The 14,745-nt window shown below is 30.7% G+C and overlaps 1 protein-coding gene across 2 annotated transcripts in view; it reads left to right on the top strand.

Annotated features, from left to right (window-relative positions):
* Positions 1-14,232, top strand: part of LOC142333053 (uncharacterized) — a 34,438-nt gene extending 20,206 nt beyond the window's left edge. The window contains exons 5-10 of one of the 2 annotated variants that reach the window (XM_075379859.1): positions 136-350; positions 1,884-2,172; positions 4,044-4,235; positions 5,990-6,136; positions 11,447-11,603; positions 14,104-14,232. In XM_075379859.1, the coding sequence (XP_075235974.1) occupies positions 136-350; positions 1,884-2,172; positions 4,044-4,235; positions 5,990-6,136; positions 11,447-11,603; positions 14,104-14,144 (1,041 nt within the window). In that variant the 3' untranslated portion in view covers positions 14,145-14,232. Of the gene's footprint in view, positions 1-135; positions 351-1,883; positions 2,173-4,043; positions 4,236-5,989; positions 6,137-11,446; positions 11,788-14,103 lie in introns of those variants that run through there. The other variant, XM_075379858.1, reaches the window with a different exon arrangement.
* Positions 14,233-14,745: the final 513 nt, after the last annotated feature.

The raw sequence follows: 14,745 nt of genomic DNA on the forward strand, positions 1-14,745 counted from the left end.
GCTATCAAAGTTTTTGGTAAACTTTGTAAATTATAAATCTATTGCAGTAAAATATAAAAAGGACTTTATAATTAGATCAATTGTTTTGTTGTTAATTTTTCTATCCTTTTTTATCATAATAGTTTTTTTTTCTAGGATCCTGGGTGTTTAAGTTTCCCACCAGATCTGGATAGTTGTGAAAGCAATGTTTTATGCGAACTGGCTACGTTACCGCAGAACTTGTTGACTCCAGTTTGTTTCAGTTTACATGAGATTAGAATTCAGGATACGAATACATCTGGTCTCAGTGTCCTTATGTTATTATTATTCATTAAAAATCTTAAGTCGCTTGGTGGATTCATATATTACAGGTTTGTATCTATGCAATAGTTTTAAGAAATTTATTTATTTTTGTATTAAATTTATAGTGGTACTTAAGTACCAAACAGAACTGTCGTGTTGTTTTTTTTTTTTTTTTTGTATTTTCTGCACTATATTGTAATCAGTAAGTTAGTACAAACATAATAATTATTTTTATTTATATATATATATTTTTTTTTTAAGAAATTCTAATTGTTTATGCAGGATTCATTAAAAATAGTATTTGAAATTATAGAAGTAATACAGAGTTGTATCTGTTTTGTAACCTGGTGGTAAAAATCAAACTAAAAATCATTTTATGATCAAATAAATATATAAAATGCATTTTAGAAAGTATAATCAGTTGATTTTGTGAAAGTCTGTATGTAGAAATATCCTATAAATCAGCAGTATCTCCTTCAAACAAATTTTGTTAATAAGCTGCATACTACCAGAGATGAGATAAGCTAGTTATATATTCACAGTCTTCATTAGCCCTAATGAAGATCCAGAAATGGATTCTTTTTGGCAAGCCCATCACGTCTTTTTGGATGTAGTCAATAACAGAGTAGAGGAGCTTCATGTCCTGAGTAAAAATTCTGTGATTGTGAGTACCATGTGTTGACAGATGTTATCATATATAATATCCAATTGCTTAGTCTCATACAAAGAACCCTTTTTTTGAATTTTTCAGAATCTTTATAGTAATTTGTTTGACAGTTTATCCTTACAAATAATCCCTTGTTTGTTGAAAATATAAATGATTGTACATTTTATTTTGGATTTATTTATTTGTACTTTCTTGGCAGCAAGTTGCTGGCATGTCATTTCTGATTTTGGCATTTAGTTTTGAGATTATACATGACAATACATGATTTCTCACCTGCATCCATTAATGCATCTTTCTAAAAATTCCCATCAATTTGGATGTGTTCCAGAGGTCTCTAGGTATACTGACTGCCCCTTTTGATTCTTCCTGTGCTTGATCGTGGGATATTTGGAAACTAATGGGGCACACTTTTGCTATGCCCAGTTTCTTATTCACTGCATCCCTATTTGAATGATGCTCTTTGTATATAGAGTGATATTAAAGTATAGAAACGACTTCATATTTCAAAACTGAAGGACTAGGAGTTAGAAACAAATGTTGATCGACAAGTTAACAAAATTGCTACTTTATGGTGTGTTTGAAATTTATGTCTGTCATCTTGAATCTTAGCTGATTTAAGTAGGAAGGTGGACATGTGATACATGATTTTAATGTAAACTTTTGTGAGAAAAATATGGCAAATTTGTTGATACATTTTTTTGTTTTTCAACTTATAATGTTTTCACTCCTAAATTATTTAATTCGATAAATTTTATAAAAATTAAACTTTTCCAGGAAACAGATTTCTTTATATAATTTTGAAAATAAGAGGTCGAATACATAACCGACCACAGTTTCTACCTTTGTTTATTCCTTAGCCGAAAAAATTATGTTCATCCATAAGATTTTAGTAATTAAGAAATTAAGTAAATAAAATAATTTTTTTTTTATCCAGAAATATTGGTGATGCAATACTGACATTACAGCCGTACAGATCACAGTTGGAGTTAACTGATTTATGGGACATGCATTTGCCACCAGATAAAGTGTTGCGATTATCATCAGCATTACCAAAGTTGGCTACATTGTACACAAGAGCTTCGCAGTTGCCTCAGGGGTTGACACCATTTGAAAATTTGATTAATATGACAATTGATTTTGATTTTGCTCATTTCGGACCACAGTTTACTGAATATTTATCATTTAATGGAAGCAGATTAAAAAAAGTAATTTTAATTGATCAGGTATGTTTCTTCTTTTACTTATACATGAAATGTATCTTATGTTATATGAATTATTGTTAATTGTTTTGGCCTGCTAGTAAAATTTGTATGCTTAAAAAAATTTGTTTTATTTATAATTTTTTGTTTAACGAAAAATTGTAAAAGATAGTGTAAATTTTCTGACATATAGGTTAACTCGACTATAAATCAAACTTCATTTAGGTACGAGTTTTATATGATTAGTAAAATCAGTCTTCTGTATTAGTAAAGTTTTCAAATTGTAGCAATAACTGTTTAGACAAGTATGATAAGTTACCCCGAAAGTAATTTGTTAAGGGCTATTAAAAAAATTTCAAGAACATACTCGTATAAAAATTTTATTTCTCTTTGAAGTACAAATCTTACTCTGTTTTTCTACATATTTCTCGGAACCAGAAGTTTCAACCATTTGTTATAGAATGACACCTGCAATGCAAGCCATGTATTAATAACTTGTTTGACCTCATTGTCATCATGGAACTGTCGGCCAGCAAGAATAATTTTAAGACACAGCAATAGATGATATTTACTCAGTGCAAAGTCCAGGCTGTTAGGGGTGAACAAACTTTTCAAAGACAACTATCATGAGGAGTTGTATTGAAGTGGCAGCATATGGGTGAGCGTTGCCATCACAATATCCAGACAAGCAAATCACACAGTTTGTTTTGAATTACATGACTGAATTTTTTCAGCATTTTGTAATAGAGTCCAGTCTGAAGGCAAGAAGTCTAAGGAAAACAACTCTTTTGTCCCAAAACATTGTGGATATGATCTTTCAAGTGGAAAATATCGGCTTGAATTTTCTCTTTCTTGGCAACAAAATGTGTTGCCATTCCATAGATTGTTATTTTTTGTTCTAGGTGTTTTGGACCACACTTGTCCCCAATCACCACATATCTCAAGCAGCTGAAGCCTTGTTTTTGTACATAGTCAAAAATTTCACTGATCTGTCTGCTGAACTATTACATTTTGTGATATTTGTAAGTTATTTAGACACTCAGCATATAAAAAATTTCCAATAATTCAATTTCTCAGACAAATTTCATGTAGAATTAATGGAGCTATTCCTGCAAAATGCATGTGATGTTTAATCTTGTCATCCCTTACATACACAGAATCATTAAAGATGGTTATCCACTATTTATCACCTTGATTGTCCTTTGTTAAACAATTGCATCCATCTTTGTACCATGGAATCATTCATTGGATTTTATTTTCAAACATCACAAATTTCTATCGGTTTAATATTACTTGCATTCTAAAAACGGATCGCAGATTGAATTTCACAAATGGCAGGTATCTCAAATTTCTTAAATATAAATACACACTAAGTAGTGTACAGACCAGACAGCTAAATAAATGGCATGAATCCCTTTCTAACATTTGAATCGACTCTGCAAACGTGTGAAATTGTGATCGTAGCACTGTAGTAGCAATATTTAGAAACAGAACTTTCTGTATATATTTATTGTTATTTACTAGAATACAGTTGTAACTTCATTATATCAAAATAGTTAAAAAACAACAAGAAGAATTCCAATACAGTATATTATTAGAATTATTTATCTGATAATTAGCAGCACTATATGCAACAATTTTAAATTGTAATAATCCATCCAAAAAAACATTGCTAGTTGAATTTGTTAATGAAATAGATAAATACATTACAACGGCAAGTAAGACTTTTAAAGAAGCAGAAGGCCATGTAAATTCATTGTAAGCCATATTTGACAAAGTAACAAATGAATTGGTTCATAGAATCGAAGTAAAAGTAAGTTTATTTTAATTGGTTTTGTAGAAGACTCATGAATTAAATCTATTTGTGTATATAAATTGCTGGTATATTTTGATAGGTTTACAGTCTTGATCTGACTACAGTCGCTTACTGTTGTCCACTCTTAACTGAATTGGAGGCAAAAGTTAGAATCGGTGACCACTATCCTTCTGCCTTGATGCCTTATCTTAAGGTTGCTCGTTTAAGAATTAGTTCGGCAGAAACTTTTAGATGGTTAATGTTACATGCTGAAGTTATCCAACATCTTGAGGTAAGTAATTAAAAAATTTATTTGAAATCAAAAACTATTTTTAAATTAAATCTTGATGACAATAACTTTTATCATAAACAGATGTATATATAATATAATGTATTAATACTGCGGAAAAGTTTTCATGAGTATGCTCTTCAGAAGAGGTTACAGTAAAACATTTGAATATACAACAAAAATCTGAGTGGATTTCAGTTAAAAATAGTCTTAGATTAGTAGGAAGTAATAAAAGTAATAATTAAAGTAGATGTAAAAAGTAATATAAAATAAAGCTTTTAAAGCCTTTTTCTGTGAAAAGTCATAGTGGTATAAGTGACATAAATTTTCATTGTATCCCATTACAGTATTTCATCAAGATAGATAGTTTTAACAAAACTAATTAATCGACTAAATTTTTCCATGTGCATAGTGATGCACAATAATATATGGGTTAGTCAAATATAAACTGAAGTCTTATCTTCTTGGTTTACATTCAAACATGAGTGGGCTGATGTAGAGGGATTTTTTTTTTAACCTCTGGCACCATTGTTAGGTATTACTTAAGAGGATGAGATGAATGACAATTTTTGTAGTGTGTGTAAGGATATTGATGGAGAAGATGTGGGGAAGGGATGGACTCTCCAGCCACCTCAGCATTTGTGTTTTTTTTTATCAGTATCGTCATGTTAATGTCAGTGCAAGAGATACCACTGTTAGGAATGCAAAATATTATTATGAAATTTCTTGTAAATGAGTGTCAAACTCTAAAATTTTGACTTTGTACATAGTTTGGGGATGTCATATACCCAAGTCCACAACTGGTCCAGCAAATTTAAAGGAGGATTTCTGAGCTACAGAAAATGAGTCACAATAGGTGTACAAGAACACATGTGACATTTAATTGACTGTACCTCATTGAAAATAATTATTACATTGCAGTAGATGAAATCACTTCAGAAGTGGGTATCAGTCATGGAAATGCCCGTTCCATTATCACAAAGTAAGGTAGGTTTCAATATTTTTAACCCAAAATCATAAACAGGCCGGAGAGAAAATTTGCCAAAGATTCTTGAATGGATTTCAACGAGAGAGAATTAACCTTTTTTGCGTAGAATCGTTGGTCACGTACGATGAGGTACAGGTAAATCAGTATACTCCCAAGTTTAAATTGGTACGTATCGAGTGCGGAGCCTTGCCCTGTAAAGGTAAAAATATATCCATCAGCAGGAAATGTCCTCACCACCATCGTTTGGGACTGAAAAGGCGTATTGCTCACAAATTTTCTCCACGAACGTTGCGGTGTGATTACTAAATACTGCTGCCAGCTCTTGGAAAAAGTTAGTGTACATGTTAGAAAAAAGTAAGTTTAAAATAAACGACAGACTTGAACCAGAGGCTTGTTGATTATGGGACTGGAATGCTTGTCACTTGGCTGCTGCCATTACTGTGCCTGCAGTATAAAAATAAGCTTCTTGAACCATTCAAAAATCTTTAAATGGATTTTACTCCAAAATGAAGCCAAGTTGGAAGCTGCCATTTTAGATTTAAAGTAGGAACCTTTCTCCTATCAGCCTTTGAAAAGCCATCAATAGACTCCATTGTGGGATGACCGCCTGCCCTTGTAACAGTTTTCTCTTAATTCTGCTTTTAGTGTTACATACAACACAATCTTAGTACAGTTGGTAATTATGATCGACCCAATAATATTATAAAAACAATTTTTTTAATTATTTATTGTTTATATTTATTTAATGTATTTCCTTTTTATGGTTCAGTTATTGATGGAAGAAGATGAAGAACTGCACTATCATGGTCTCATTTTGGATCATAAGGTTATTGTAGATCTTTCCAATTGTCAACCGCCATCATTTGATACTATTGAGTATCTCAGCATATATTTAATTAATTCTTATGTCGGCAGTGTAAGTTTTTATTAGCGATATATTTAGAATAAGTTGATAACAATTTTTGTTTTAATTTAGTTTCTAGTTTTTATTTTTTTTTTTGTTGGTGTATGAAATCATGAAAGCTTTTAAAAACAAAAGCAAAGCTAATAAGAGTTGATCCAGAAAAATTGTTAATTTACTGCCATATAACTGAAACAAAAAAAGAAAAAAAAACAGTTGACAAAATTTTCCCAAATTATTTACCAAATATATATATAAATTTTATATTTCAGCCTTTCACCTGAAGGTCCCCAATTCAAATCCCAGTCAGGCATGACTTTTTCACATACTAATTCCATTTCCTATCCCATATACAAGCTTACAGCTTATGTGGTGATATCATCAAACAAACAAAAATTAATTAATGAAAAATACTTAAAAATAAAAAGTACCTTATCTATAATAATTATAAAATTAAATTTGCTTTTTAACAAATAAATATAGGAGGAAACTGTTTCATATACATTAACTGCAATATACAGTTGAGGAGCTGGGTGGAGTAAGGGCAAAACTGCGAAAAGTATCTTTCCAAAACAGAACTCATTATGACATGTTTAGTTATATAAAACATTTTCACAGTTTTCTTTTTATCTTCTTAATATTTTTATGATAAATAAATTTTGTTATAAAAACATTGTTCTTCTTTCATAAAGGTCCATGAACAGTAAATGTAATACGCATGTGAAAATAATTTATATTCTTTATAAAATATTTTATAAATGAAACTTAGTACAAAGAAAAAAAACCGAATTTTAAAATTTTTAGTTAAATATTACTTTTATTATTTATTATATTTGTTTTAAACCACACTCGACCTTCTGATATTTATATGGTAGCAATGATATCAAGTATTTCACTTTTGCTTCATTAATTTTGACTTCGGGAAGAATTGATTCTTCTTCTTTAAAATTTGATGTCATTTTAAGAACTTAAAATGGAGTCCACATGCTTTTGTAAGTAGGACTAACAATGCAATATATCCATTAACATACTTCAAAAATTGATTATATAAACATTTTGTTAAGCATATTTTAATGGTTACTTACTTAGAATTGATGTGTAAAATTGTTATAACAGAAGGAATTTATGGTAGATTGGTTACCTCAGCACCCCTTACTCTAAAATCTTAAGTCTATTTTATTTTTCAGTGGGATTACCTTGTTCTTAACATAACTTGTACCGCACATTTACTTAAACTAACAACGCATAAATTCTTTCTCATATCCAATAAATCATCTAAAATGTGTTCATATGTATTATCCAAGTTGCTGTAATTGTCATCTTTGATAATGTCCAGAAAATTTGAATTATTAATTTTACTTCCGTAAAATTTTATATGTGATTCAGTGTCGCTTTCTTTTGTAGATTGATCATTCATTTTTATCAATAAAAAGTAAACATTTGAAATTAAATATACCTACAAAGAAAAATTTATATACAAAACAGATTAGTTTGTATCATCGATAGTTGGTATTGTAATTTTTTGTGAAATCAGCGCACAAATAACAATTCAGACATATTGATAATAGGGGTTCAATTGAGACTAAAGATAACAAACAATATGCCTTTTGAATTTACCAAAGTTCTTCAGAACTTTGTTGATTTTCAGATTATAGGGATCTCTTTTGGAAATAAAAAAATTACTTTCATAATAAAATTAATTTTTCAGTATTTACATATTTAACTACATTGTATCTGTACAGAAATATAATATCCTGTAAACCAAAATAGACACTTCCATATAAATAATCATTTACTCTGTACAAATAAGAGGCTGAGCGATGAAAGCTCTCTTACATCAAAAAAGTTCTTAGTTTGGAACCCAGACTCGCATAGCAATTTTTACAGGTAGAGATTCAAATCAAGAATTATTTGGTTTTAATCCTGCACATGAAAAGCATTGATTTCTGTACAAATAGAATATACAATATGCCGATACTGAAAAAAATCAATGTATTATGTAATTTTTATAATTCATTCTACATTTGGATCACTATGTAAAAATTGTCATACTTGGCTGGGTTTAAAACAAAGGACTTCATTGATGAAAGACAGGTTTCGTCATTTGGCCTCTTATTTGTATGCGGTAAATAAATAGCTACATGGAATTGTCTGTTTTGGCTCACAGGATATTGCCAACCGAGATTCCATTCCAGAACATTTGATCAACATACAGGGTAATTCACGGGAACCGGATGTTTTTGAAGTGGGTTGTACTCTAGCGTTCGTGGTGGGAGGGGCATGTGGCTGGTGTCTGACGTTTCCTTTGTTCATAGCATTTACATTTTAGTCGTTGAGATGGAGCCGTGGATGCTAGACCAACGCCTGTACGCGTATGACAGTTTTGTGCGAAATGACGAATCCGTAACTGCTGTTCAGCGAGATTTCCGCCGTCAGTTTAATATCCATCGTAATGCAACTGTCCCTTCTTGTAACAATATTGCGATGGGTAAACAACCTTTGTCCTAGTAAAGACAGTTATTTTTACACGGATTTGAATACTAGATCGTGGATACCGGTGTTCTTTGGTGGTTGGGTTTCAATTAATCACACATCTCAGGAATGGTCGAACTGAGAATGTACAAGACTACACTCGTACATATCATCCTCATTCATCCTCTGAAGAATTATCTAAAAACGGTAGTTACCGGAGGCTAAACAGGAAAAGAAAAAGGAAAGGGTAAACAACCTTCGAACAAGTGGTTCAATATTGAAGAAAAAATCACCGGGTTCCTGACGAACTGCTAGCACTCCGCAGAACATCGAACGAGTAAGGGAAGCCATTATCAGAAGCCCATGCCGCTCTATTCAGAGGCATTCAGCAGCGCTTCAAATGAGCACAAGTACGGTAAGACGAATTCTGCATACAGACCTGCATTTCCATCCTTACAAGATAGTTGTTGTGCAGCAGTTAGACGAGCAAGATTTCACGCAGCGATTACAATTTTGTCGACAAATGCTTACCGTTTTTGAAGAAAATGAAAATTTGTTATTGTTAATGAGTGACGAAGCCCATTTTCATCTGAATGGCTTCGTCAACAAACAGAATTGCCAGTATTGGGCAGAAAGAAACCCGCATCAGCTTCACGAGAGACCACTTCATAGCCCAAAGGTGACTATCTGGTGTGCAACAGGAAAGGTCAGTGTTATTGGACCATATTTTTTTTAAGAAAATTACGCTGCCGAAACTGTAACAGCTGATCGTTACATTGCGATGTTGAATATGTTTTTCATCCCCGAGTTATGAAACCGGGGAATCGATTTTCAAAATGTGTTATTACAGCAGGATGGAGCTACAGCGAGGGCAACGATGGCTGTTCTCCGTAACTTATTTCCGGGACGGATCGTTTCCAGATTCGACAACATTCCTTGGCCCCCTCGGTCACCCGACTTGAGTAGTTGTGATTTTTATCTGCGGGGGTTTCTGAAATCGTGTGTACGGCAATAAACCGCGAAAATTGGAGGATCTAAAGATCACAATTCGTCATCACATCACCCAGATTGATGTAGACATGCTGCAAAGAATTGAGGCCAGTTACCGTGAAAGGCTGGACATTACTTGCCGGACATAATTTTTCGTTCATGAGTAAGTAACAAATGCTTTGATTTAAAAATGTGTTTCATTACCAATAAAACTTTTTTGAAGTAAATATTCAATTTTTTATGATTATATTAAAAACATCCAGTTCCCGTGAATGACCCTGTATATAGAAATATATTTATATATCGACCTGTGTGATTTAAAAAGAAAGAAATATCCTGAAAAATAGAAGTAAACATGAGTTATCCATTGAATATTATCATTTTAAAACTCATTAATAGAATAGTATTCATGCTACAACTAAAGAATTTTTTAATTGTATTTTTAAATAAATTGTAAGACCTTTTAATTGGTTTCATAATTTATTAGAATGTAACAGAAACACAGTAAGGCTGTTTGTCTTGATGTAATGAAGATTGAATAATCTTAAATTGACCTTAAAAAGTATTATTTATAGAAAAATTACCGAGTTAATTTCTTACAACTTAAAGCGACATCATCTTTGTTTGCTGCTGTTAATTGTGAAAACTACTCACACAATCATTACAAAATTTTAACTTTAGGTTTCTGACTCCCGTAATATTTACCATAGTTCAAATCTCACTACTATATAATTGTAAATAATAAAAAAAAAAAACCATAAAAAAAATAACCTAGAATTTGTTTTATTAAATTTAAGGTCATTTTTTATGTTAATATTGACTTCTTCAGACAGTTACGTAATTTACTAAATTTGATGTCTATAAAAGATCAGTTTGTATTATTAACGTATTATACGTAAAAGGAAATTAGTTTGGTAATAAAATTTAAAGGAATGGATAATTATTTACATATTTAACAAAGTTTTAATGGTATGAGAAAAATTGAACTTCAATACTATTTAATAGACTCCTTTAGAAAGTTGTAATGAAGTTTGCTAAATTTAATGTCATTGTCTAATCTGGTAGTGACAGTGAGAATTCATCCTCACATCAGTAAAATAGCACTCTTAGGTTTTTATAATCTAAACTAAGAGGTTCCATAAACATACTGGTATAGATTGGACTTTAAATTTGGTATCAGTATTTTCATAATGGGCCAGGTAAAGACCTTGCTGATAGATCGGAAGAACTTTTAGGACTACTAGAATTTATGATCGTAGGAAACATGAATCTAGAGCATTCTCAAAGACTTGAAGAGCAGTGTATATGCTCGGCTCAAAATCAAGTTTGACCTTTAAGAAATACGTTAGGTCTCATTACAGATTTTGATAATTACTAAAATTGACTATCTGAATTTGAAAAATATTCAAATAAGTAACACGATTAAAATGTGCCAAATAATTGAATGATGATCCTGGATTTTGCTGTGCTGGGGACGAAGTATTTCTTGAGAAAATTCAATATTCTCCTGATTTCATTATAATTTGATTTTGAGAACACATCTTTTATAAACAGATAATTCTAAAGAATACAATATTTTATTTCAAATTGCATCATTTGGAGCAAACCACAAGAGAAGGGAATTTGTGAAGAATGATAACTCTGAGAGCAACAGCCCGCACATAATTACTAAAAAAACTATTTAAGATTTTTGAAGTTCTATATGCATATAGTTCAGGCGATGCTGCGACTGGAGATGGTAGTTATATAGAAAAATTTACAAAAGCATAGCTTTTAGTTTTTTTTGTAATTTTGTATTGATATAAGTTAATATATATGACTGACTCATTTATATTGTGTAATTAATTTTTTTTTTTTTTTAAGTTGGACAGTGATAGTATTCGACTTTTGATATCATCTTGTAAGCATTTAAAGTATCTGGATGATTTGCAGACATGGTGTAGAGTTAGAGAAGCGGAAATATTAAGTGTTGTTTCTGAAATGGTTACCAATAATTGTAATATTGATATGAGATATAAAGGTATATCATTGACTGATATTTATAAAAATAATAAACAACAGTAATTCTTAATTAAAATAATTGTACTTGAGTTTTATATTAAACAATGCTTTATATAGTGTGTACATATTATTTGTTGCGATATATGGATATATAACAAAATGTAATTCTTTTATTTCATAGAATAAATGATATTACCAGCAAATGTTTATTATTAATAGAAATATTATATTCTTTTTTTATAGTACTCTTGATTTTTTAAAGTTTATAGAATTGGAGATTGTGATCTCTACATATTTCTGAATATTCATACCGGTTACCGTGCAAGAAAAAATATTACAGTTTTTCTGTGAATATACAAAGTTTGTTCCTCTTTCATACATTCTTATTTATTCAGTGCATTTTTCAGTTACTTATAATTAAGTTAGCTTATCTAATTGAAATACTTCTGCTCTGAGGTGGTAAAATGAACAAGGTTATTGCCTCTCCATAGAAGAATGTGTCTGTTGGGATTTACAGGTCCATCAGTAAATTTTCTTTAATGTCTTCAAACATAGTCTTCTAAAGAAGGATTTCAGTTAGGAGTAATAAGAAGTCTGCTGAATCCAGTGCAGGTGAAAAATGTGGCTGAGAAAATGTAGTTGTTATTGTAGTTAAGCTGAAGTTATATTAAAGAGTGATCGCAAGCATGTTGTGGAACATATTTGCAACCAATCAATGCAGTTCTAATTTTTCATAAGAATTTTATGACTTGAACCTAATTTGCATATACCACTATTCTGCTATTTCTCAAAATGTTAAAACTGTGGTCAGAATGTATGATTCTATGATTATGAGCGATGTGAGTATGATCCACATGTTTTGATGGACATTCCAAATAGACCTTTATCTATTAATGATCACCCTAACTAAAATCATTATAACAATTTATAAAAAAGTATACAACTTGTACTGTTCACTACACAAGATGTGATAAAAAAATAAGAAGAATTTTTTAATTCTGCATGCTTGCTGTCTTTTCGACTGTTTTGTTTTTGTTTTATGATTTGGAAGGAAAGGGAAATGATTTTAGAACTGGAAATAAGAAAAACGTTCATTGGTATATATATATCTGAAAACGGTCGAGTTACAGCTTGTGAAAAATTTTGCCCACATTTGTTAAATGGCTAGTAAATACATAAATTTTATTATGAAACTTGTAAAATTAATGTAATTAAGTCTGAAAAAAGAATACTCATTGTGGTTTATACTGTATTAATTTACAATAAACGTTCAAAAATTCCACCATTGACATCGATGCACTTTTCAGCTTGTTTCCTTACATTTTCTGTCACCAGTCTAATGATATCTCATGTTCCTTGATGAGGAAAACAGCATTGAGAATGCAAACAATCAGTTACAGAAAAGTGCGTTTTGCTTGTATACATCATATTTCATATCTCTATAAACAGTAATCTAAGAGAATAAGGTCTGGTGATTTAGGTGACAGATTTACTGGCCTTTTCATCCACTCCATTTACCATTAAAGTTTTCATAAGAACTGTTTTACCTCATTTTTTAAATCTGTAGTGCTCCATCAAGTTGATAATACATTTCAATTTGTTTCACGATGAGAAATTTTCAACCACAGCAAGAAATAGTAAAAAAATTCCAGATAATTTCTCCCCGTAACATTTTGTAGTATGAAGGCCCTAGTAATTGGTTGTCGATCATGCCACATCAAATAAATATTCACAGAAAATTTGATTCAACTACAGCATGTGGGTTTTCGTCAGACCGCCGATGTGAATTCCTTGTATTGTTTACCCCATTACAGACAAAAGTAGCTTTGTCCAAAAAGAATATGAATGGAATTAAGCGGTAATTATTGTTAACCCATTGACCAAACCGCTGTCGTCTGGCACAGTAACTAAGCTGGAGGTGTTGGAACTTTCTGAAAATGATAGGACGCAGTCCATGAGCATGTAATGTCCTCCATTCTGTACTTTGTTGAGTCATGCAGAAATTCTACACATGCTCATTGTAGGACTACGTTGTACTATCTGAAAAATGTTTTCTCTTTCATCACCATGAACCAACTGACGTTCAGACGAAACATGAGAGCTGGGAAACTTACCATTCTCAGAGGATTGTTAAAAATTCTACAAAATATTTTTCAGTTTGGAACTAACTATTTGTCCAAAATACCTACATCGGTATATTCTTCCACCACAGCTGAAGCACTTCCATCGCAAAAGCCATACACAAAAATTATATCATCATAATCTACATATGTGAAGAGACAAGCATTTTTAAAAAAAAAGAATTTAAAATTAACATATAAAACATTTTATGATAAAAATGAGTAGTATTAAAATTAATTTCAAAGCATACAGTTAGTGTTGCCAGCTAATTTTTCAAAGGTAGATTAATTGTACTAAAATCAGCCATTTTAATTTTTACAAATTGATAAAATTTTTCTGTTAAGTTTTTATTTTTAACAATAAAAGTTGATTTTTTTTTTTTTTGTTATTTTTCATAGACTATACTACATCAATTTTCTCAGAGTTCTATAACTGTTGAATTTAGATCAACAAAAGTGAGCTTACTGAGACAATTTTTAGTGAATATAACAGAGGTGGGGAACCTTTTTACCATGGAAGGCCACATTCAGCTTCAACGTAGTGAAAAGGCCACACGATTCAATATATATATATATAGCTATTATCATAGCTATAATTTTTCTTTTTTTTCTACATGATATTCGTAATAAACTGAATAAATAAAATATGTACTAAGTAGTAGTAGGTGTAGGTTAATAAATGAAAACTTTTCAAATCTCTTATTTAAATTAACATTTTTAGATTTATTGTATTATAAACGATATATTTAAATAATTATTAAAAAAGATTAAAAATAAATGTTATTTAATGAGATTTTTGAATTTGTTTTTTGCTTGCAAGTATTCAAATGTTTGTTTCCAGCTTTGTAACTTGCAGCTTGATTTGGTCTAATAAATGAGCATCAGTTATCTGTGTCCTTAAACAATTTTTAATTTGTCATATATGAAAATGTTGATTTATAACAGTAAGTACTTCCAAATCAGGAAATTTTGATGTAAGCAAGGGTATTCAACTGCATTTTTCCAAACTTCAGTCGGATCTTTTTTGGTATTAAAAAGAGA

The sequence above is a fragment of the Lycorma delicatula genome, chromosome 12 (assembly GCF_047948215.1).
Source record: "Lycorma delicatula isolate Av1 chromosome 12, ASM4794821v1, whole genome shotgun sequence".
Taxonomy (NCBI): Eukaryota; Metazoa; Arthropoda; class Insecta; order Hemiptera; family Fulgoridae; genus Lycorma; species Lycorma delicatula.